Consider the following 22842-nt stretch of genomic DNA (forward strand, 5'->3'; position numbering starts at 1 on the left):
AATAATAATAAATACAGAATGGATTCTGTAACCCAGTTGTACGGTTACAGTAGCCTATCCTCCTCCATTCGCTTAAATAATAATAATAATAATAACTTGGTCACTACAGTCTCTCTCTTCGTGAAAGAAGCAACAGAAAAGTAGGTTCAGGTCGTACTCGTAGGGGAATGTGGGCGACCAAGATTTCTTAAAGCCAAGTTCTTGACACGTCTCGTATAAGGAAATAAATCTAGACGTGAAGAACTTTGCGTGAAATTCTCAAGATGGCATATGAGAGGCTGTGATTCATTGGTATGACGTGATGAAATGTCTCTTGTGCTGAAGGTCATAGGTTATGAGGAGTCAGCTGACGAACTGGACAGGTCGTGTCTCGTGCACGTTTCTATTATTCTCTCAGCCGGCCAGTCTCTGCCTCGTCCGATGACGTGTGTCACATAACTCAGTCCCTGTTCTCCATTCTAGCTTTTGCGTCATTCGCTACGTGTGGGTGACCTTTACTTTATAGACCTTTTTTTTAGCATGCACTACCATATTCCTATATAAACTCTAACTGTATATTTTCTGTTTCAGGAGGAGAAATGGGCTCAACCGATTCTAGTTCAACACCGAGTGATATTTTTCGAGACAGCTTCCCCGCCGGATTCAGGTAGATGGAAAGATTTTGTCTGGTATTTTATATTATTATATTTTGTCTTTTTCTTTTAAATAAAGTCTTCTAACCACGTATTTGACCACCACGATGTTTGTCCCTTAAACTTTTATTGTAGAAATGAGTACCACCTTTGTAACCCGTTTTAAATTTAACGAATTTAATGAAAAGACGGGCATACATCTGGATGTCATAGGATTCAGACTTTAGAGCCATTGATTTTGACAATAGAACGATTTTTCATTTTTGGAAGGTGATTTGATATGTTAAATTGGAATATAACCCATACAGTTAGTAATAGTATGCTATCGAGACATTACACAGAATAGCATCCCAGGCAGGCCTTCAGGTATAACAAAAAACATAGAAAATCAAGTAGGCCTATACAGGTGTAACAAAAATGTACGGCACAAATTTCAGGACACATTCCTTATGCATAGATTAGGGCCTCTCAAACGCCCAAAATCTCGCGCGTGCAAACTGAGGCGCAGAGTTACTGTGCACAGTGCATCGGTCCTACTCGGCTCGGCTTGAACCAGCGCGTCGCACAGTGTGTCGAATCCCAATTCTAGGTGGAAAAAATTAAGAACGTCGTTAATAGTACTGGGATCCTATTAAAAGTTGGCAATATACCGTTTTCTAGGTCGCTGAATTCATGTCTGGCATCGTCTGAAGTGTACGATCTTCGGGGGTAAATATATAGGGGTGAGGTGCAAGGGAGGTTTAAAAAATGACCGAAAGCAACAAAAGAATCGTCCATTTACGGGAGTAAAAATCACGATTTGGATGTGTGTATTATAGTTTATGACAGTGGTAAACATACTATTTAAAACTGGATAAAATATGAATAACAATGAGAATTTCATTCCAGTATTCTTGTTACACCTTATTTGAGTGAATAGACGAAGTGATTGTATGTAAATTCTTCTAGATTGAAAAAGTATTTTAAATTGGTATTAAACATAGAACAACGAAATATGCACAAAAAATAACATTTATTTCTTTAAAAAAAATATATTCGTCAAAATCATAACAACTATATTTCTTTCGGCTCAACTCGGCTCGGATATGGAACACTACGGGGCAAGTGATGACGAGGGAGACAGGCGGAGCAAGCGAGACAGGCGTGAGGAAAGAGAGAGGCAGCGCTATTGCTCCAAATCGATGATTGGAGGTCTGCATTCTGGTCAACCTAGTGAAGTCGTCTTTTGCACCGTGCACCGCGCAATGCACTGGTGCATGCACCCTGGGAGGCCCTGGCATAGATGAAGGAATTATGTTATATGAACATGGGTCCGGAAACGCCTTGTTTCCATGTTACACCTCACCTTGTTACACCTCATTGTTTCCAACTCATTGATCATGGGAAACACACCAGAACAGAACGTACCAGCATACCGCATGCAACTCTTTCTCTCAGGATATGTTCAATATGCCCTCCATGAGCTTTGATACACTTGATGTTACCTGTAAACAAGCAATGACGTAAGTCGCATGGCAACAGGGACATGTAAGACGAAACAAAACACTGGCGGTGCACCTACGATAATGACGCCGTTACCAGACGTGACCAAGAGAGCATGTATCCCATGATTAATGAGTTGAAGAAAATGAGGTGTAACATGGAAATAAAGCGTTTCCGGACCGATGTTCGTATAGCATAATTGCTTTGTCTACGTGTGAGGAACGTGTCCTGTAATTTGTGCCATATATTTTTGTTACTCTGTGTATTGCAGAATTTTCAGAGAATGTGAAAGATAAAATCGAAACGGCATATGGGACAATTTTACGGGTATCTTTTTCAAATACCTTGGAGAAATATTTTTTTGCTAGTGGCTTCACGTCGCACCGACAGAGATAGGTCTTATGGCGACGATGGGATAGGAAAGGCCTGGGAATTGGAAGGAAGTGGCCGTGGCCTGAATTAAGGTACAGCCCCGGCATTTGCGTGATGTGAAAATGGGAAACAACGGAAAACCATCTTCAGGGCTGCCGACAGTGGGATTCGAACTCACTGTCTCCCGGATGCAAGCTCACAGCCGCGCGCCTCTAACCGCACGGCCAACTCGCCCAGATTGGAGAAAAATTCGTCCTTCAGGATTATACCGTTTCGCTGGTACAGAAAGGGCCTAAAAACTTCAGAGGGCATTTAGAATAACATGTGATCACTACAATAAACGGGTAATGCCACGTATTATTATTAATAATAATAGTAATAATAATAATTTAGCTGCCACCCCCGGAGGGCCGGGTTCGATTCCCGGCTCTGCCACGAAAGTTGAAAAGTGGTACGAGGGCTGGAACGCGGACACTCAGCCTCGGGAGGTCAACTGAGTAGAGGTGGTGTCGATTCCCACCTCAGCCATCCTGGAAGTGGTTTTCCGTGGTTTCCCACTTCTCCTCTAGGCAAATGCCGGGATGGTACTTAATTTAAGGCCACGGCCGCTTCCTTCCCTCTTCTTATTCTATCTCTTCCAATCTTCCCATCCCCCCGCAAGGCTCCTGTTCAGCATAGCAGGTGAGACCGCCTGGGCGAGGTACTGGTCATTGTCCCCAGCTGTATCCCCCGACCCAATGTCTCATGCTCCAGGACATTGCCCTTGAGACTGTAGAGGTGGGATCCCTCGCTGAGTCCGAGGGAAAACCAACCCTGGAGAGTAAGCAGATTAAGAAAGAAAGAAAGAAGGAAAGAAAGAAAGAAAGAAAGAAATAATAATAATAATAATAATAATAATAATAATAATAATAATAATAATAATAATAATAATAATAATGGTTTGTGGCCTCCTTGAGTCCTATTGTAAGTCTTTATAGTTGACATTCTATTATAGGCGATCAATCTAAGATGAATTCTAATGATGAAGACGACACAACATCTAGCCACCGAGCCAGAGGAATTAACCAATTAAAGTTAAAATCCCCGACCGAGCTGGGAATTGAAGGCCCGATCTCTTGGATAAAAGTCCAGGATGCTAAACGTTTAGCTATAGAGCGGGACACTAGTACATGTGAAGCATCTTCTTATAGATATTTCTTTAAAATAATTTGTAATCGTTTTTGGAACGGGGTTCACTCGATCCAACTGAGAACTGTCTGATTTGAAAGTTTAGCGGCCCGTTCAAGAAAAAACAAGGATAGGGCTGAGGATTTCGTCACGCTAATTACGTGACACTCCAATTTCTGCTGGGCAGCAATCGTCTTGGCAAACGAGGGTCCTCAAGTGACCAAAGGTAGATTTTTTGGAAAATTGAAGAAAATATGTTAATTTACGATAGTATTAACTTCCTATTTTGTTTCCATTGTCTGGGTAACTAATAATAATTAATTATGAGCTTGTCGGTTACTATTGGTTAGTTAAGGTGGATTGTTCTTCAACAAACGCCATGGCATATCACTTCACAGTTTTGCCATGTTGTTTGCCTACACTTTAGTACTGTTTCTTGATACGGAGTTGGGGATGAGGCGAAATGAATTTATATGGCATGTTGTTACGGCGTTTCTGATGGCAATCTCAGTTGAGGAGCGAATGGAGACGAAATGAATAATATTATTGAATGACATTGGTTAAGGAGGTAGAAGGAATCAGCTGCAACCTATGATAAGTAGCAGTCCCGGCATTTGTGTAGAGGTGAAAATGGGAAAGTACTGAATAACATTCTCAGAACAGTCGACGGTGAAGCTCAAACCCACGCGTCTCCCGAATGCAGAGCTTGGCTCCATAGTCGTAGCGCGTTGACATGCACGGCCACTCATATCGATACAGTTTAGCCTTGTAATATTGTGTTGTGATCCGCCTCTGTTGTGTAGTGGTTGGTGTGATTAGCTGCTACCCTCGGAACCCCGGGTTCGATTCCCGGCTCTGCCATGAAATTTGAAACAAAAATACGAGGGCTGGAAGGGGATCCAGCCTCGGGAGGTCAACTGAGTAGAGAGGGTTCGATTCCCACCGCAGCCATCCTTGAAGTGGTTTTCCGTGGTTTCCCACTTCCCTCCAGGAAAATGCCAGACTGATACCTAACTGAAGGGCACGGCCGCTTCCTTCTTCTTCCTTGTCTATCCCTTCCAATCGTCCCATCCCCGTACAAGGCCCCTGTTCAGTATAGCAGGTAAGGCCGCCTGGGCGAGGTACTGGTCCTTCTCCCCAGCTGATCCCTTCACCCAAAGTCTCACGCTCCAGGACACTGCCGTTGAGTTGGTAGATGAGGGATCCCTTGCTGAGTCCAAGGGAGAAACCAACCCTTGAGAGTAAACACATTCCCTCCCATATCCGACCATAGTCGGATTAGGTTCTACGCGTGTAAGTTACCGTATCCGACATTAGTCATATTTGAATTCGCGCCAACTTTTTACGTTCAAATGTACGTTAGATAACACAGCATACCAAATTGCCGGCAGATAGCGGGTAGATGAACATTTTACTGCAGCTTGGAGTAATTTTCCGCATTGTGGGATGTGTGAAGTATACACGTGCCAATTCCGAGGTCCCTGAAGTGTGATTCAAGTGGTGCGGAGTGATGTAACGAATAGTCGTTGCAAGTCACAAAATCATACTAGATCATCTTGTGACGGTACTGTATTTCCTTTCTTCAGATTTTTACTTTTTAGGATTTATTGTATAGGAGAGATACTAAGTTAAACCATGTGTTACATGTTACCTACCGAGCTCGATAGCTGCAGTCGCTTAAGTGCGGGCAGTATCCAGTAATCGGGAGATAGTGGGTTCGAGCCCCACTGTCGGCAGCCTTGAAGATGGTTTTCCGTGGTTTCCCATTTTCACACCAGGCAAATGCCGGGGCTGTGCCTTAATTAAGGCCACGGCCGCTTCCTTCCACTTCCTAGGCCTTTACTATCCCATCGTCGCCAAAGACCTATCTGTGTCGGTGCGACGTAAAACAAATAGCAAAAAAAAAAAAAAAACATGTTACCTAGCGAGGCCGGGTGTCATCTAAAAATCACTGGGCTGCATGATTAAATACCCACGGAATGAGCTGGAGAGTGAAAGAAAGAATATTGTGTTATAGCACTGTGCAGAGTAGGGAACGAAAAATATATTTTAGACGTCTTGTCCTTTGAATATAATAACATTAGCAATAATAATAATAATAATAATAATAATAATAATAATAATCCCCGTAACTCTCTGTAGATTTTAGGCACGCTGAGGTCCAGAAACTAGCCCGGTTGTCTAATGTCTCCCGAATGCAGAGCTTGGCTCCATAGCCGTAGCGCGTTGACATGTACGGCCACTCATATCGGTACAATTTAGCCTTGTAATATTGTGTTATAGTCCGCCTCTCTTGTGCAGTGGTTAGTGTGATTAGCTGCCACCCTCGGAACCCCGGGTTCGATTCCTGGCTCTGCCATGAAATTTGAAATAAAAATACGAGGTCTGGAATGGGATCCAGCCTCGGGAGGTCAACTGAGTAGAGAGGGTTCGATTCCCACCTCAGCCATCCTTGAAGTGGTTTTCCGTGGTTTCCCACTTCTCCTCCAGGAAAAGCCATACGCACAACTAAATAGTATTACTTAGATAGAATTTAGGGCCGTGACAGTCAAGTCCCATTGTCGCTGGGTTCTCACCAAGAGGGCCGCGGCTCATATCCCTACCAATACACGATTCATTTTAATATGAAATGTCATGGTCCTTGTGGTTCGGAGTTATAGCTGTCGACCATGAGGCCTATTTTTACCTTCGACTGAGCATCTTGCGGTGGGCTTAAACCTCAAGGGGACGTTATAATAGGGAGACGTTTTAGCTAGCTTCTCAGCTAGGGGGCCCGTTGTTCAAATCCCGGCTTTGCTTCCTCTTACCAATGCTAGATTCATATAGCAATACATTATGTTCAACTCTCCTTTGTCAGCTCTTCTTTCCCTATCCCAACATCATTACGTTTACGAGGAAGGGGAAATACACTGACTGACAGAGCAAATGCAACACCAAGAAGGAGTGGTCAGAACTTTATGCCAATTGCAGGGTAGACTGACGTCACTGAGGTATGCTCATGATGTGAAATGCGCCGCTGTGCTGCGCACGTAGCGAACGATAAATGGGACACGGCGTTGGCGAATGGCCCACTTCGTACCGTGATTTCTCAGCCGATAGTCATTGTAGAACGTGTTGTCGTGTGCCACAGGACACGTGTATAGCTAAGAATGCCAGGCCGCCGTCAACGGAGGCATTTCCAGCAGACAGACGACTTTACGAGGGGTATGGTGATCGGGCTGAGAAGGGCAGGTTGGTCGCTTCGTCAACTCGCAGCCGATACCCATAGGGATGTGTCCACGGTGCAGCGCCTGTGGCGAAGATGGTTGGCGCAGGGACATGTGGCACGTGCAAAGGGTCCAGGCGCAGCCCGAGTGACGTCAGCACGCGAGGATCGGCGCATCCGCCGCCAAGCGGTGGCAGCCCCGCACGCTACGTCAACCGCCATTCTTCAGCATGTGCATGACACCCTGGCTGTTCCAATATCGACCAGAACAATTTCCCGTCGATTGGTTGAAGGAGGCCTGCACTCCCGGCGTCCGCTCAGAAGACTACCATTGACTCCACAGCATAGACGTGCACGCTTGGCATGGTGCCGGGCTAGAGCGACTTGGATGAGGAATGGCGGAACGTCGTGTTCTCCGATGAGTCACGCTTCTGTTCTGTCAGTTCTGTTCTGGTTTGGGGCGCTATTGCGTATGATTCCACGTCACCTCTAGTGCGTATTCAAGGCACGTTAAATGCCCACCGCTACGTGCAGCATGTACTGCGGCCGGTGGCACTCCCGTACCTTCAGGGGCTGCCCAATGCTCTGTTTCAGCAGGATAATGCCCGCCCACACACTGCTCGCATCTCCCAACAGGCTCTACGAGGTGTACAGATGCTTCCGTGGCCAGCGTACTCTCCGGATCTCTCACCAATCGAACACGTGTGGGATCTCATTGGACGCCGTTTGCAAACTCTGCCCCAGCCTCGTACGGACGACCAACTGTGGCAAATGGTTGACAGAGAATGGAGAACCATCCCTCAGGACACCATCCGCACTCTTATTGACTCTGTACCTCGACGTGTTTCTGCGTGCATCGCCGCTCGCGGTGGTCCTACATCCTACTGAGTCGATGCCGTGCGCATTGTGTAACCTGCATATCGGTTTGAAATAAACATCAATTATTCGTCCGTGCCGTTTCTGTTTTTTCCCCAACTTTCATCCCTTTCGAACCACTCCTTCTTGGTGTTGCATTTGCTCTGTCAGTCAGTGTAATTCATTTTCACTTTTTCATGGACCATAATGATGGTTGCTTAGATGTACTTCCATTTAAAGCAATAATCACCACCACCATTGCGAATAATCCCTCCCTATTGACGATTCCTCCAGTATCCACATAACTTATCTTTCTCCTGTGATCGAAGACACAATCATTACCACAGTCAGCCATGAATAACTGTGTACTTCTCACGTAACCCCGTGGACGTGTGTGGCTTCGCTTGTGCCAGAGTCTCTTCTCTGTCATCTTACCACACGGAGATTACCAGGTAAATGTTTGTCTTCATCTTATTTCGCGGTCGTCAGCTGCAAGAATGTTTGAGTGACATTCGTCACCTTTTGCCGCATTTGCTCTACTTTTTAGTAATTAATAACGTTGTTTAACCTGCAGGAATTTTTACCACAATATCCATGGTTGATAGACTTTAGAATTGCTGAAGAGGGGCACTAAACCGGCCTCGCGGTGTAGGGATAACGTGCCTGCCTCTTACGCGGAGGCCCCGGATTCGATTCCCGGCCAGGTCAGGGATTTTTACCTGGATTTGAGGGTTGGTTCGAGGTCCGCTCAGCCTACGTGATTCCGAGAAGCTATCTAACGGTGAGATAGCGGCCAGGGTCTAGAAAGCCAAAAATAACGGCCGAGAGGATTCATCGTGCCGTAATCTGCAGGCCTTCGGGCTGAGCAGTGGTCGCTTGGTAGGCCAAGGCCCTTCGGGCTGTTGCGCCATGGGGTTTGGAATTGAAGGAGGGACACTATTTCCTACATACCCGTAATTAAATTTACTCCTACGGGTTAGTGATACAGGGATGACAGTAAAAGTGAAAACAAGAGCCTTTATATGAACTAAAATTTTATATGAATCTCAAAAATGATTTTGTTAAGTTAGGTACCGTCCCGGCATTTGCCTGGTGGAGAAGTGGAAAACCACGGATGGCTGAGGTGGGAATCGAACCCACCTTTACGCAGTTGACCTCCCGAGGCTGAGTGGACCCCGTTCCAGCCCTCGTAGCACTTTTCAATATTTCGTGGCAGAGCCGGGAATCGAACCCGGGCCTCCGGGGGTAGCAGCTAATCACACTAACCACTACACCACACTCACCTTGGAGGGCATCACCACCGGAATTCGAAGGAGTTTCAATTTTGTCGTCACTTTCAGTTTTAACATCCGACATTGACATTGAAATTATAGGGTCACACTCGAAATTGATTATTTTACTACAAATAGGTTCTTCTATTCGACACTGGTGCTACGGGCTGTGATGCTTCACGCTCGATAATCTTACTTGAAGTCCGTCGTTCGCGGTACCAACTATGCCCAGTGGAACAAGGCAATGCGTAAAATTTTCAAACGCACATTTTTACACAAATTAAATTTACGCTAAAATAAATATTCATAATTTGAAATAACATTAAAACATCTCGTCCGCCTCTGTGGTGTAGTGGTTAGCATGATTAGCTGCCCCCACCCCCCGCCCCGAGGCCCGGGTTCGATTCCCGGCTCTGCCACGAAATTTGGAAAGTGGTACGAGGGCTGCAACGAGGTTCACTCAGCTTTGGGAGGTCAACTGAGTAGAGGAGGGTTCAACTCCCACCTCATCCATCCTCGAAGTAGTTTTCCGCGGTTTCCCAGTTCTCCTCCATGCAAATGCCGGTATGGTGGCCTACTACGGCCGCTTCTTTCCCTCTTCCTCGTCTATCCCTTCCAATCTTCCTATCCTCCCACAAGGTCCCTGTTCAGCATAGCAGGTGAGGCCTTCTGGGCGAGGTACTGGTCCTCTTCCACAGTTATATCCCCTGACTGAAAGTCTCATGCTCCAGAACACTGCCCTTGAGGCGGTAGGGGTGGGATCCCTCGCTGAGTTCGATAGAAAGGCCAATCCTGTAGGGTAAACAGATTAAGAAGAAGAAGATTAAAGCATTACGATGTTTTCACAATGATATTAAAGTGTTAATTATCGAAATGTGGGGCTTTTTGTGCCCCGCCTCTATTCAAAGAGGGACGTAGAAATGTTATTTGTACATCGGGACATTTCCCGCCAAATCGGGGCCCTTGGCAACCAGACGAAGTGAAGAAGGAACAACAATAGCTATGGCGTTAATTTTCGCACATCATTCATCAGTCTATCATTATTGTGGTTGAACTGATTCAATTGTCCAGCTACTTCTAAGGCTCTTCCGGGCGGCAGCTGTCTGGATCATGATTACCTGCTACATTTGACAAGTGGTGGACGCCGCCAGCCCAAAGTTACGTTCAGTCGTTGACCTTTGCTTTGTAATCAGCCTTGATGTATACGAAATAAACTGTGATTTAGCTATGTATAGTCGTTCAAAAAATAAATGAGTGTGCAGTATTGTATGTCCCTCGCATTTAATATTATATCAGACTTAATTATAATTCAATTCCTATATAGATGCAAATCCTGTAGATGCCCACAATAGGAATTATATGTATAGGTTCGATTGTTTCTGAGAAAAAGTGAATCTGCGAGGAGCTTGTAAAATATCATGTGCCCGTTCTTCTTTTGAGCGACTGTACTTTAGGGCTGGAATGAACATAGATGAGAATAAATCATATAAAACTTGCAACAGCTGCCAAAATTTGCCACGAACCCCTGAAAATTGTTTCGTAAGTTCCTTTAGGGATACGCCCAAGTTCAGTTTGCAAACGTTGTCTCTTAATTTCAGTTGTTCCCTAGTGGCTACTCGTTGTTCCGTCAAACCGGGCTAAGAGACTTGGATAATAAAGCAGTGGCTTCCAGAATCCAAAGCCTACCGCGCGGTGTAGGGGTAGTATGCCTGCCTCTTACTCGGGGGCCCCGAGTTCGATTCCCCGGCAGGTCAGGGATTTTTACCTCGTTCTAGGTGATTACAATTGAGGAGCTATCTGACGGCGAGATGGTGCCGCGCCCCGTCTAGGAAGCCAAGAATAACGGCCGAGAGGATTCGTCGTGCTAACCACACGACACCTCGTAATCTACAAGTCTTCGGGTTGAGGAGCGGTTGCTGGTAGGCCATGGCCCTTCGGGGCTGTTGCACCACGAGGTTTGGGGTTCCTGAACTCAAGTGGATGGGTGCAATACCGACTCAGTCCGGTGGTATTTGAAGGTGCTGAAGTACGCCAGTCTGGTGTCGGTAGATTTCCCAACATGTAAAAGAACTTATTGGGGATGAATTTCCGGTACGAAAATCGTAGTGGGAGATAAAATTAGTAACATTAGGGTATCGTGTTTATTTTCATCTTATCATCTAGCAACACTAAGTATTAATTAAAATCTTGTCGGTTTTCAACTGCATATTTATTATTTGTAATTACATAACCTTCGTGGCTCAGGCGGCAGCGCTCCAGCCTCTCGCCGCTGGGTTCCGTGGTTCAAATCCCGGTTACTCCATGTGAGATTTGTGCTGAAAAATGCGGAGGAGGGACAGGTTTTCCTCCGTGTACTCCGGATTTCCCTGGCACCTTTCATTCCGGCAACTCTCTCCAATATCATTTCAGTCAATATGTCAGTTATCAATCTTTGCCCCAGAAGAGTGCGTCAGGCTTCGGCAGCCGGCACAATTCGCATCCCACAATTCCCATCCTCGCCGCTAGAAGGGGGCTTCATTCATTCTATTCCTGACCTGGTAGAATGACTGGAAACAGGATGTGGATTTTCAATTACATAACTCGGATAAATTTAACGGGTTTTTAGTTTAGTTTCGTATGGTCACCCGAATGCTAATAGAAATCTCAATGACGAATTTATGAATAGACTCGTTTCTCTTTAGATATGAAATTTTGTTAAATGTTTGTTTCATTGTTATAACTCGCTTTCATAGTTTAGGTGAGCCTCGTAATGCTTATGAAAGGATATAAACACATGGGGAAAACATCTTTGACTTCTATAAGCATTTCTTCAAACAAACTCCAAAGATACAGATAAGAACACTTCATACACTGTACTGTTGGTAGATACTTTGCAAGAAGCAAGTCTTCATCACGCCCGAGAGCTTTTTGACGAACATGTATACAATATGGCAGTAAACATTGCTCTGACGAGGCAAGGCCACACACTCAACAGCTTTGCCTACTTTCAAACAACATTCCAGGACCAGTGATTCACCCCATTTCCACCGAAAAGAAGGGTTAGAATTCGTGGAAAACAACTCCGCGGCGCACGTAGTATGGGAAATGTCTCATGATGTTTTTTGCTTGTTGTTTATAAGGGACTAATATTTAGGTCATCGCCCGAAATGTCTCATACTCTGTGTTTTCTTCTACCGCTTTTCCCTCACCTTGTGTGGTCGCGGGTGCGAACTGTGTCGCACATGTGGATTTGGCCCTGTTTTACGGCCGGATATCCTTCCTGACGCCAACCCTATGCGGAGGGATATAATGCGTGTTCCTTTGGTGGTTGGTAGTGTGGTGTGTTATGTGAATATTAAGAGAAGAGTGTTGGGATAAACACAAACAAGCCAGAGCCAGAAGAATTAATCAAACGCGATTAAAATCCCCGTCGCGGCAGAGAATCGAACCCGGGACCTTCTGCACCGAAGGCCTCAACGCTGAGCATTCAGCCAAGAAGTCGGACTTGTTAATAATTTTATAGTGGCTTGTATTAGGAATGAAACAAGTGGATAATTCGTCACGTAGTGCCATTCCACTGAAGTTAAATTGCTAAGTCGAGTTGCTGCGCGGTTTGGGTCATGTAGTCCTCAGCTTGCTTTTGGGAGAAAGTAGGTTCGAACCATACTGTTGACAGCCCTGAGGATGGTTTACCGTGGTATTCCATTTCTCACATCAGAAAAATTCTGAGGCTGTACCATTATCAAAACCCCTGTCGCTTCCGTCCCACTCCTAGCCCTTTCGTATCCCATCATCGCGATAAGATTTACAGTATCTGTGTCGGTGCAACGTAAAGCAAATATCAAGAAAATAAAAGTGCTAGGTTTCAGAACTTCCCTTACAAATTCAGTTATTTTTCCAAGGCTAAGCCCAACCCTTTCCAGACCTTTAAATCGATTTTAAATTCATGGCATAGCTGGGAATGGAACCCCTGCCAATCGGATAGCAAAACTGGCTCTGCTAATTACTGATTATTTTTCCGTCCCTTTTCAAACCTTGGTGGGTTCATAGGTGTGACCTGTGCCGTACATGTGGATTTGGTCCTATTTTACTGTCGTCAACACTCTGTGGATGGATGCATTCACTATAGCCCGTTTCTTCGGTGGTACGTCGTGTAGATGTAGTTTGTTAAGATGTACACAAATTCCCCGTTCCCGTGCCAGAGGAATTAAGCAAACGTGCCTGAAATCTGTGATACGGTCGAAAAACGACGTTATTCATTCAGCCAAGAAGCTGGACATTCTGCTAACTATTACGTAATTACTATGCCATACATGCTAATGTATCGTCGCTAAAAAAAAAAAAAAAAAAAAAAAAATAGTGCCTGGTATTGTATGTTTCTCACATTTGATATTTTATCAGAATTAATTTTATATTTCAAAATGTAATTCATCTCCCATGTCCAAAAGAACCCCGTGGATACTCACAACAAACATTATTATTATTTATTATTATTATTATTTTATTTATTTCATGTATTTAATCATTTTACCGTCCATGGTTGGCTTTACCATCAGACTCAGCGAGGGATTCCACTTCTACCGCCTCAAGGGCTGTGTGCTGACACATTCCGTATAGATACAACTGGGGAGGAGGACCAGTCTACGCCCAGACGGCCTCACGTGCTATGCTGAATAGGGGCCTTGCGGGGGTGGGAAGATTGGAAGGGTTGGGAAGGAAGCCGGCCGTGGCCTCAAGTTAGGTATCATCCCGGCATTTGCCTGAAGAAGAAGTGGGAAACCACGGAAAACCATTTCAAGGATGGCTGAGATGGGAATCGTCCCCACCCCCACCTACTCAGTTGACCTCCCGAGGCTGAGTGGACCCCGTTCTATTCCACGTACCATTCTTCTAATTTTCGTGGTAGAGCCGCGAATCGAACCCGGGCATCCGGGATAGCAGCTAATCACACTAACCACTACACCACAGAGGCGGACATAATAATAATAATAATAATAATAATAATAATAATAATAATAATAATAATAATCATATCAATGGCGTGACTCAGGCTTCTCTGCCAAACCATGTCTTATCAATCTTATCATGTACATACAGTTTAACAATATAGTATACACACACTATAATACTAAACTGTGCACACAGTTACAAAACATAATAAAGGAAGGAAAAATATACATATACAAAATAACGAAAGAGTATAAAAATATGTTATAATTTGTCAGTAAAAATAAATTTTGTACGAAAATCAGTAACACAAGGAAAGAAATAACAAAACAGCACGATATAATTCATGTATTAAATTCAACTTAATCCGTCCAAAGACCGCTGCCAACATTTAAAATAATACTGATTAAGATATGCTGCCCCTTATAACATTGGGCACCGGGCGAGTTGGCCGTGCGCGTAGAGGCGCGCGGCTGTGAGCTTGCATCCGGGAGATAGTAGGTTCGAATCCCACTATCGGCAGCCCTGAAGATGGTTTTCCGTGGTTTCCCATTTTCACACCAGGCAAATGCTGGGGCTGTACCTTAATTAAGGCCACGGCCGCTTCCTTCCAACTCCTAGGCCTCTCCTATCCCATCGTCGCCATAAGACCTATCTGTGTCGGTGCGACGTAAAGCCCCTAGCAAAAAAAAAATAAAAAAAAATAACATTGGGCAACGAATTCCATGTTCAAATTGTACCTACAAGAAAAAAATATTGTAGTGGGTGGATGCGTGTTTTAGTATTTATGAATAGTTGAGAACAACTAGAAAGAATCTGTTAGCTAAGAGTGGGGTCTAACCTATAGATTCAATTGTTTCTGAGAAAGTGTACCTGCGAGTAACTTACACAGTACCATGAGTTCTTTCCTTTTTTCTCTTTCCTTTGAGCAACCATATACACGTTTATTTTCAAGATCATCACTGTTTATCAAAAATAGTAGTGTCATTAATTACATTTCTCATTTATGCTACAGTGTTAATTACAGTGAATTTTATGTGTGCTCAAAAGAAGGGGAAAAAGTGTTTTACTGCAAAATTAATTCAAGAAGGGCTGCTGCGTTAAAGGGACTGCCTGCTCGAGGCGGTAAAAGCGTGCTCGGTTCGCCCGGAAGGACGTGGGTTCGAATCCCCGTCAGGAAGTCGTAAAAATTAAAAAATGAGATTTCCACTTCCGGAGGTGCATATGGCCTTGAGGTTCACTCAGCCTCCTCCAGAAATGAGTACCAGGTTAATTCCTGGGGGCAAATGCGGCCGGGCGTAGAGCTAACCACTCTACCCCATCAAGTGCTGAGGTTACGGATAGTGGAAGCCTTTACCTCCCCCCCTCCCAGGGCCTTCACGGCCTGTACGGCGAAGACTTTCTTTTGCTCTTTGCTTTGCTGCTGCGTTAAACAAGTGAAGAAGGAGCATCGCCCAAATTTGAGTTTCAAGTGGAAGATCAGATACACATGATTACTACCCAGCTGAATATCACGTATATGATAGGAGGTACCGGTACTCTTGTGTTGATAGTACGCCTTGACCTCCAAATGTCCTGAATGTTAGTTCATTATGTAAAGTAATCAACATTTTGATCCACAAGGAAGATGGGTCTCATTTACTTGATGTGCTATTAAATGTCGATGGGAACTCATTTACACAGAGGATTACTGAAACCTTTCTTCGACTTCTTGTAATTAATTACAAGGGTAATGAATACCTCTCCTTCTTCTTTGATGACGGACTCAGCTATTGGAAGAAGCGATGTAGAGAGTTTAATAGTCTTCAGTAATGATCCTATATTCTAATTATTAAACGAAAGGAGTTGAGATTGTATTGGAGAAGAAGGAAAGAGAATGGGTAGTGAACGAGGAGAACGGTAGAATACTTCTCTGTTTCCAAGGCAGCACACCGAAAAGGATTTTATTATTATTATTATTATTATTATTATTATTATTATTATTATTATTATTATTATTATTATTTCGTGTGGCTACTCCTAGTCTGGTGCAGCCCTTGCATGGCAGACCCTGCAACAATGGTGGTGGCATCCGCCGTGTATTGTGGTGGAGAATAGTGTTATTTGTGGCGTGTGAGTTGCGGGAATGATGTGAACAGTACAAACACCGAGTCCTAGAGCCAAGTATACATTAACTATTTAAGATTAAAATCCTCGACCCAGATGGAAATCGAATTAGCGGCCTTCTGAAACAAAGTCCGCTACGCTGATGATACAGCTAACGAAACGGACATAATAATAAGAAGAAAAGGAGAATAAAATGGCTCATATAATAGAAGAGCTGTCCTTCTGAGCCCAAGCAGGGTGGGGGTAGGGGGATTGATCCCGGCCCAGTCCGGTGATATTTTAAGGTGTTTAAACAGGACAGACTCGTGTTTGCAGATCTACCGGCACGAGGAAGAACTCCTACCGAACCAAATTCCGGCATCTCGCCGTCCTTGTAAACCTTAAAAGGAAGCAGTTGATGAGACGTAAACACACGCACATATTTGTTTTAATTTGATTTGTGCCCCACTGTCCCAGATAAGTCTTATGGCGACGACGGGATAGGAAAGAGCTAGGAGTGGGAAGAAAGCTACTGTGGCCTTAATTAAGGTACAGCCCCAGCATTTTTCATAATATAGTCTGCGCTCTGTTGACGAGATCATGAACATCCTTCTGTTCGAAGAAGAAAGTATTCTGCTCGCAGTAGGCTTGGACGATGACAGAGAAATCATATCAGATAAAATGGGAAACCACGAAAAACCATCTTCAGAGTCGCTGACACTGGGATTCGAACCCAATACCTCACGAAGATTGCGAAAATGAAAGTGGAGGAAGTGACAATGGACTCATATCTAATAGGCCTATATATTCCTAGTACGTTGACCAGACATCGTTACATCTCTCAGGTGCGTTAACCTGTTGTTGTCCATTGCCTGAGGTCATTTATCGAGAGGATAATGGGTGATCGAACTGAATGGAACGTCCGCAATACCTGAATGGTCACTATGATGTGCTTCTTCAATGGCTCGCGCGTTTATCTGATCTTTCACCTACTGATCACGTCTAGTCCATAGCCGTACGCCACGCAGCGATTGGTGTCCTTACAGTTATAGCAGTGAACTGTGTTAACGTGAAGAAATTGTGAAAAAACTCTAGATACAAATATTGTCCCACGTTGTGTGACAGTACCCATTATTTGCCCTCAAGACACTTATTTATGCACGTACTGAACATTGAAGCGCGCGCGGCTGTGAGCTTGCATCCGGGAGATAGTAGGTTAGAATCCTACTATCGGCAGCCCTGAAAATGGTTTTCCGTGGTTTCCCATTTTCACACCAGGCAAATGCTGGGGCTGTACCTTAATTAAGGCCACGGCCGCTTCCTTCCAACTCCTAGGCATATCCCATCCCATCGTCGCCATAAGACCTATCTGTGTCGGTGCGACGTAAAGCCCATAGCAAAAAAAAAAAGAAGAAATGAACATTGCAAATATAGCTTTGATTGCCCTTATTTTTCGCACTTCTGCAAAAAGAAGTTCCAGTAGTCTATAAAAGTAAAATCAAGCAGACGTGTAATTTTGCTTAATTGTTGACATTATGAGCATAGACACGAAACCTTTAGTTTTACAAGAATTCGAACCACAGGGGCCTGCCTTTTAATTTTAAAATTCCTGCATGCATTGCTTGGGAACTGAAACGCAGCCGCCTTAGGCATCACCAAACATCAGAATGAAACAGAACGTAAAAACGAACACAAGCACGAGTTCGAACACGAAGTATCTGACACATGGATTTGAAAACTGTGGCACACACGAGACGGCGAACAGTTCACGGGGGCATGTAAACCTGCGCTGAGATCAGGCGGAGAGATCACTCATGCTGGATTGCTCGTTCAATTCACAGGTGGGCAGTGAACAGAACTTCACAACATAAGTATGGGCTACTACAGGAACACTAACAAAATCGCCGTTACCAAGCGAATTGGCCGTGCGGTTAGGGACGCGCAGCTCTGAGCTTGTATTTGGGAGATAGTGGGTTCAAACCCTACTGTCGGCAGCCCTGAAGATATTTTCCGTTGTATCTCATTTTCACAACAGGCAAATACTGGAGCTGCGCTTTAATTAAGGCCATGGCCGCTTCCTTTCCACTCCTAGCTCTTTCCTATCCCGTCGTCTCCATAAGACCTGTCTGTGTCGGTGCGACGTGAAGCACATTGTAAACATACATACATACATACATACATACATACATCATCATTTTAAACCATTATGCCTTTCAGCGTTCAGTCTGCAAGACTCTGTGAATTTACTAAACGTCGTCACAATCCTCTATTTGCAGCTAGTGCTGTGGCCTCATTTAGTTCTATACCTCTTATCTTTAAACCGTTAGAAACTGAGTCTAACCATCGTCGTCTTGGTCTCCCTCTACTCCTCTTACCCTCCATAACAGAGTCCATTATTCTCCTAGGTAACCTATCCTCCTCCATACGCCTCACATGACCCCACCACCGAAGCCGGTTTATGCGTACAGCTTCATCCATCGAGTTCAGTCCTAAAATAGCCTTTATCTCCTCATTCCGAGTATCCTCCTGCCATTGTTCCCACCTGTTTGTACCAGTAATCATTCTCGCTACTTTCATGTCTGTTACTTCTAACTTATGAATAAGATATCCTGAGTCCACCCAGCTTTTACCCACGTAAAGCAAAGTTGATCTGAAAACAGACCGATGTAAAGATAGTTTCGTCTGGAAGCTGACTTCCTTCAAACAGAATACTGTTCATCGCAACTGCGAGCACACTGCATTACCTTTACTACACCTTGATTCAATCTTACTTATTATATCACCATCCTGGGAGAACGCACAACCTAAATACTTGAAATTATCTACCTGTTCTAGCTTTGTATCACCAATCTGACATTCAATTCTGTTGAATATCTTACCTACTGACATCAGTTTAGTCTTCGAAAGACCGAGCTTGATAGCTGCAGTCGCTTAAGTGCGGCCATTATCCAGTATTCGGGAGATAGTAGGTTCGAACCCCACTGTCGGCAGCCCTGAAAATGGTTTTCCGTGGTTTCCCATTTTCACACCAGGCAAATGCTGGGGCTGTACCTTAATTAAGGCCACGGCCGCTTCCTTACCACTCCTAGCCCTTCCCTGTCCCATCGTCTCCATAAGACCTATCTGTGTCGGTGTGACGTAAAGCAACTAGCAAAAAAAAAAGTCTTCGAAAGGTTAATTTTCATACCATACTCATTGCACCTATTTTCAAGTTCCAAGATATTAGACTGCAGGCTTTCGGCACAATCGGCCATTGAGACCAAGTCACCAGCATAGGCCAGACTGTTCTTACTACATTTCCACTTAACTGAATCCCTGCCTGTCATTTCTTACCTTTCAGCAGATGATCCATGTAAACTACGAACAGCAAAGGTGAAAGACTACAGCCTTGCCTAACTCCTGTAAGTACGCATTGTAAAAACCAAAATAATTACCGTTTTGGCTAGATCAAACTGTGATTATTTCCTTGTCATCGTCAGAGGTTACTGCGAGCAGAAGGCATTCTTCTCCAAACAGAGGGACGTTCATGATCTCGTCAATGTAGAGCATAGACCATATGAAATAGTCTAGGCCGCGTGAAATGTCCGATTTGGTGTAGGCCTACGTTAAAGTCAGAGGCGGTTCGTGTTCACTTTGGTGTATCGTGAGAAACCTATGACGATCTTGTTAGACTAGCAGGCCCATCTGTCTGTAAGAAGTAGGGTGCATTAGTTTGGGGACTGCATGTGACGGTAACCTACGAGCATGTAATTAAATAAATGGTGTTTGAAATACATCCTACCCTCCATAATCGGAATGGTTTCCCCCGAGAACTGTGAAACAGGGGTATGCGCAGACACGTTCTTCTATTGTCATTCGTGCTTATGCTGTGAAAGTAAAAGAACAATTAAACATCATGGAATAAGCATGATATTTTATCATCCTTTTGGAAGTCCGGTTCCATGTCTAAATGGTTAGTGAGCTGCCCTTTGGTCACACGGGTCCCAGGTTCGATTCCCGGCAGAGTCGGGAATTTTAACCAGCACTGGTTAATTTGGCTGGCACGGGGGCTGGGCGTATGTGTTGTCTTCATGTCATCCTCATCACGACGCGCAACTTGCCTACGGGCGTCAAATCAAAAGACCTGCACTGGCGAGCCGAACATGTCACCGGGCACTCTCGGCACTAAAAGCCATACGCCATTTCATTTCATTTCATCCTTTTGGGAGAAACACGATGGTGTACGCTGAATGCGATGGTGACATCATAAGTGATAGATTTGAATCGACGTTTCAAAGAGGGCCAAGAATTCATCACTGGCCAGCCTATGATTGTTTAAACTGTATTAATCGTGTGGCGCATTCATTAAAATCGTCATCAAGCCATTGGGGACATCGCTCAAATACCGGCGGTCGGCTGGAAATGAAGATCTCTAACAGGTGCGGCACATGGTTCTCACCAGACATTGAGCCTCTTTGTATAAATATCCCACCTGTTCATCCGAAGACCCTTAGTATTTTACCTCTTTCAAAGGATAAAAAAATCATGTGACTATTGCTAGCCTGACACAGCCCTTGTAAGGCAAACACTTCGACGTATCTGCCGCGGGAAATTGCGTATTATTGTGATGGAGTATAATTTTGTGTGTGGTAGCCTATATTAGTTGCAGGGATTCTGGGGATAACACAGTCCCCGTGTTGAGATAATTAACCATTAAAGATTAAAATCCCCGACCCAGTCGGGAATTTAACCCGGGGCCCTCTGATCCGAAGGTCACCACACTGACCTTCAGCCCAGAAGCCCGACTTTCAAAGGATGAAAATCATACTTTAAAGTTTTAGAGTTTCCATCAACAAATAAACTGAAAGCAGCATCGGGGGAGGCATGACTGGAGGTAGTAAAAGAAGGCTACCAGAGCTGTTACCAAAGCTGTCTGTCTGTTAGGTCATCAGCCCAGAGGCTGGTTGGATCCTCAAATAGCACCACCAAAGGTTATGTGGTTATAATGAAACCGCAAAAACCAATGGCAGCACCAAAATGAGCCGTACTAGGCAAGACGAGGAGTGAGGTAGTTTGCCATTGCTTTCCTCATTGGGTCAGAAAGTGCTATTGCAGCACGACTGACCCTATGAGCAACACCTTTCATAACACTCAGATGCACTAGTCGTGCTCTGAATGTCATTACTCAGCACCACCCATACCCCAGCAGCTTCCATATTGTCACAGCCATGGATGAGACTGGGACTTCGGTGGAAGCAACACTTTACTATGGCCTGTGCCAAGAGATGGATACAAAAGTACTGCATCCATCAAGAAATTGCATCAGGCAAGTTACCAAAGCTACCAAAGTGAATAGTAACTCAAGGGGCAATGCTTTGAATGTGACCGGACTGAGTGGTTCAGACGGTTGAGGCGCTGACCTTCTGATCCCAGCTGGGCAGGTTCAATCCTGGCTCAGTCCGGTGGTATTTGAACGGCTCAAATACGTCAGCGTCGTGTTGGTAGATTTACTGGCACGTAAAAGAACTCCGAAGGGAAAATTTCCAGCACATCGGCTTCTCCAAAAATCGTAAAAGTAGTTAGTGGGACGTAAAGCCATTATTATTATTATTATTATTATTATTATTATTATTATTATTATTATTATTACTTTGAACGTGGTTTTGCATAGGTGTTTTAACTTTTAGTAGTCGAGCGAGCGTGGGTGGCTACAAACATCTACTCGTTTTATAAGGGGCAGTCAAATGAAATCGGGTCACTTGACGAAAAATAGAATATTTCGTATCTCAAAATTAATCACCAGTCCCTTTCTTGAAAAAGCTGGCGGCATGTCGACGGAACCACATCTGTGCCCTATCACACACGTCGTAGTCCGATGCAGAGAGATTTACACGAATATATTTATTCAGCTCGAATATGCGGCCACAGACAGTACATAGAGCTATGAAGACACTTGGCAGAAACTAGGACGCACCATAAAATCAAAATTCGTAGGCATGCTGTCGATAAGAATTATCTTTCTTCGTAGTAATACCCGTCCCCATACCGCCAATCTGTGAGAAGACTTCGGTGGGGAACTCTTCTACAATCTCTTATAGCTCAGGTCTCCCCCCATGGGATTCTCACCCTCGATTTCCATTTGGAACTTGACATATTTGTCCTGAAAGAGTAAATTATAAATTATAAATTTAGTCTATTTTTGTGTTGAATGCAACTGTTTACAGTATGTTTAGGCACTCACTTTTGTCACGAAACATGTCGAATCGCAATACGATTTCCAAAATTATTGTTGCTGGTCGCAGGCGTACCGTTGAACGTGAGAAACTAACAAAGAGTTTCAGTTAATAACAAGGGCTGCCTCGCTAGCTGGTACAGACGTGTACGGTTCATCCGGAAAGACGTACGTTCTATTCCCCGTTAGGAAATCGACAAATTTAACAAACGAGTTTTCCATTTCCGGAGATGCACACGACCCTGAGGTTCACTCAGTCTACACCAAAAATGAGTACCAGGTTAATTCCTGGGTGCAAAGGCGGCCGAGTGTAGAGCTAACCACTTTAACCCACCAAGTGCCGAAGTTACGGGTAGTGGAAGCCTGTACATTCCATCCCTCTGAGGGTCTTCATGGCCTGTATGGAGGTGACTTTGCTTTCTCAATTAGTAATATTTAATATATATATTTACGTGTCAATTACAAGTGAGAATTTCAGAATCTCGGGGAGGGGGTTGTGGTTAACGGGTGCGTACGCCTCTGGTTGTATGTATGTGCCGTAGATGAAAACGTCTTGTGTTGTCCTTGTACTTATCTACGTAGATAAAGTACGTGCATATTGCTCAAACGCAGTTATTCCAAATAAGTAGAGGTTCT

At 44.3% G+C, this 22842-nt stretch overlaps 1 protein-coding gene across 1 annotated transcript in view; it reads left to right on the forward strand.

Moving 5' to 3' along the window:
- LOC136884470 (uncharacterized) overlaps positions 1 to 22842 on the forward strand; it is a 384282-nt gene that overhangs the window by 284652 nt on the left and 76788 nt on the right. The window contains exon 2 of the mRNA XM_067156663.2: positions 571 to 646. Within this exon, the coding sequence (XP_067012764.1) occupies positions 571 to 646 (76 nt within the window). The remainder of the gene's footprint in view (positions 1 to 570; positions 647 to 22842) is intronic.

The sequence above is a fragment of the Anabrus simplex genome, chromosome 1, assembly GCF_040414725.1.
Source record: "Anabrus simplex isolate iqAnaSimp1 chromosome 1, ASM4041472v1, whole genome shotgun sequence".
NCBI lineage: Eukaryota > Metazoa > Arthropoda > Insecta > Orthoptera > Tettigoniidae > Anabrus > Anabrus simplex.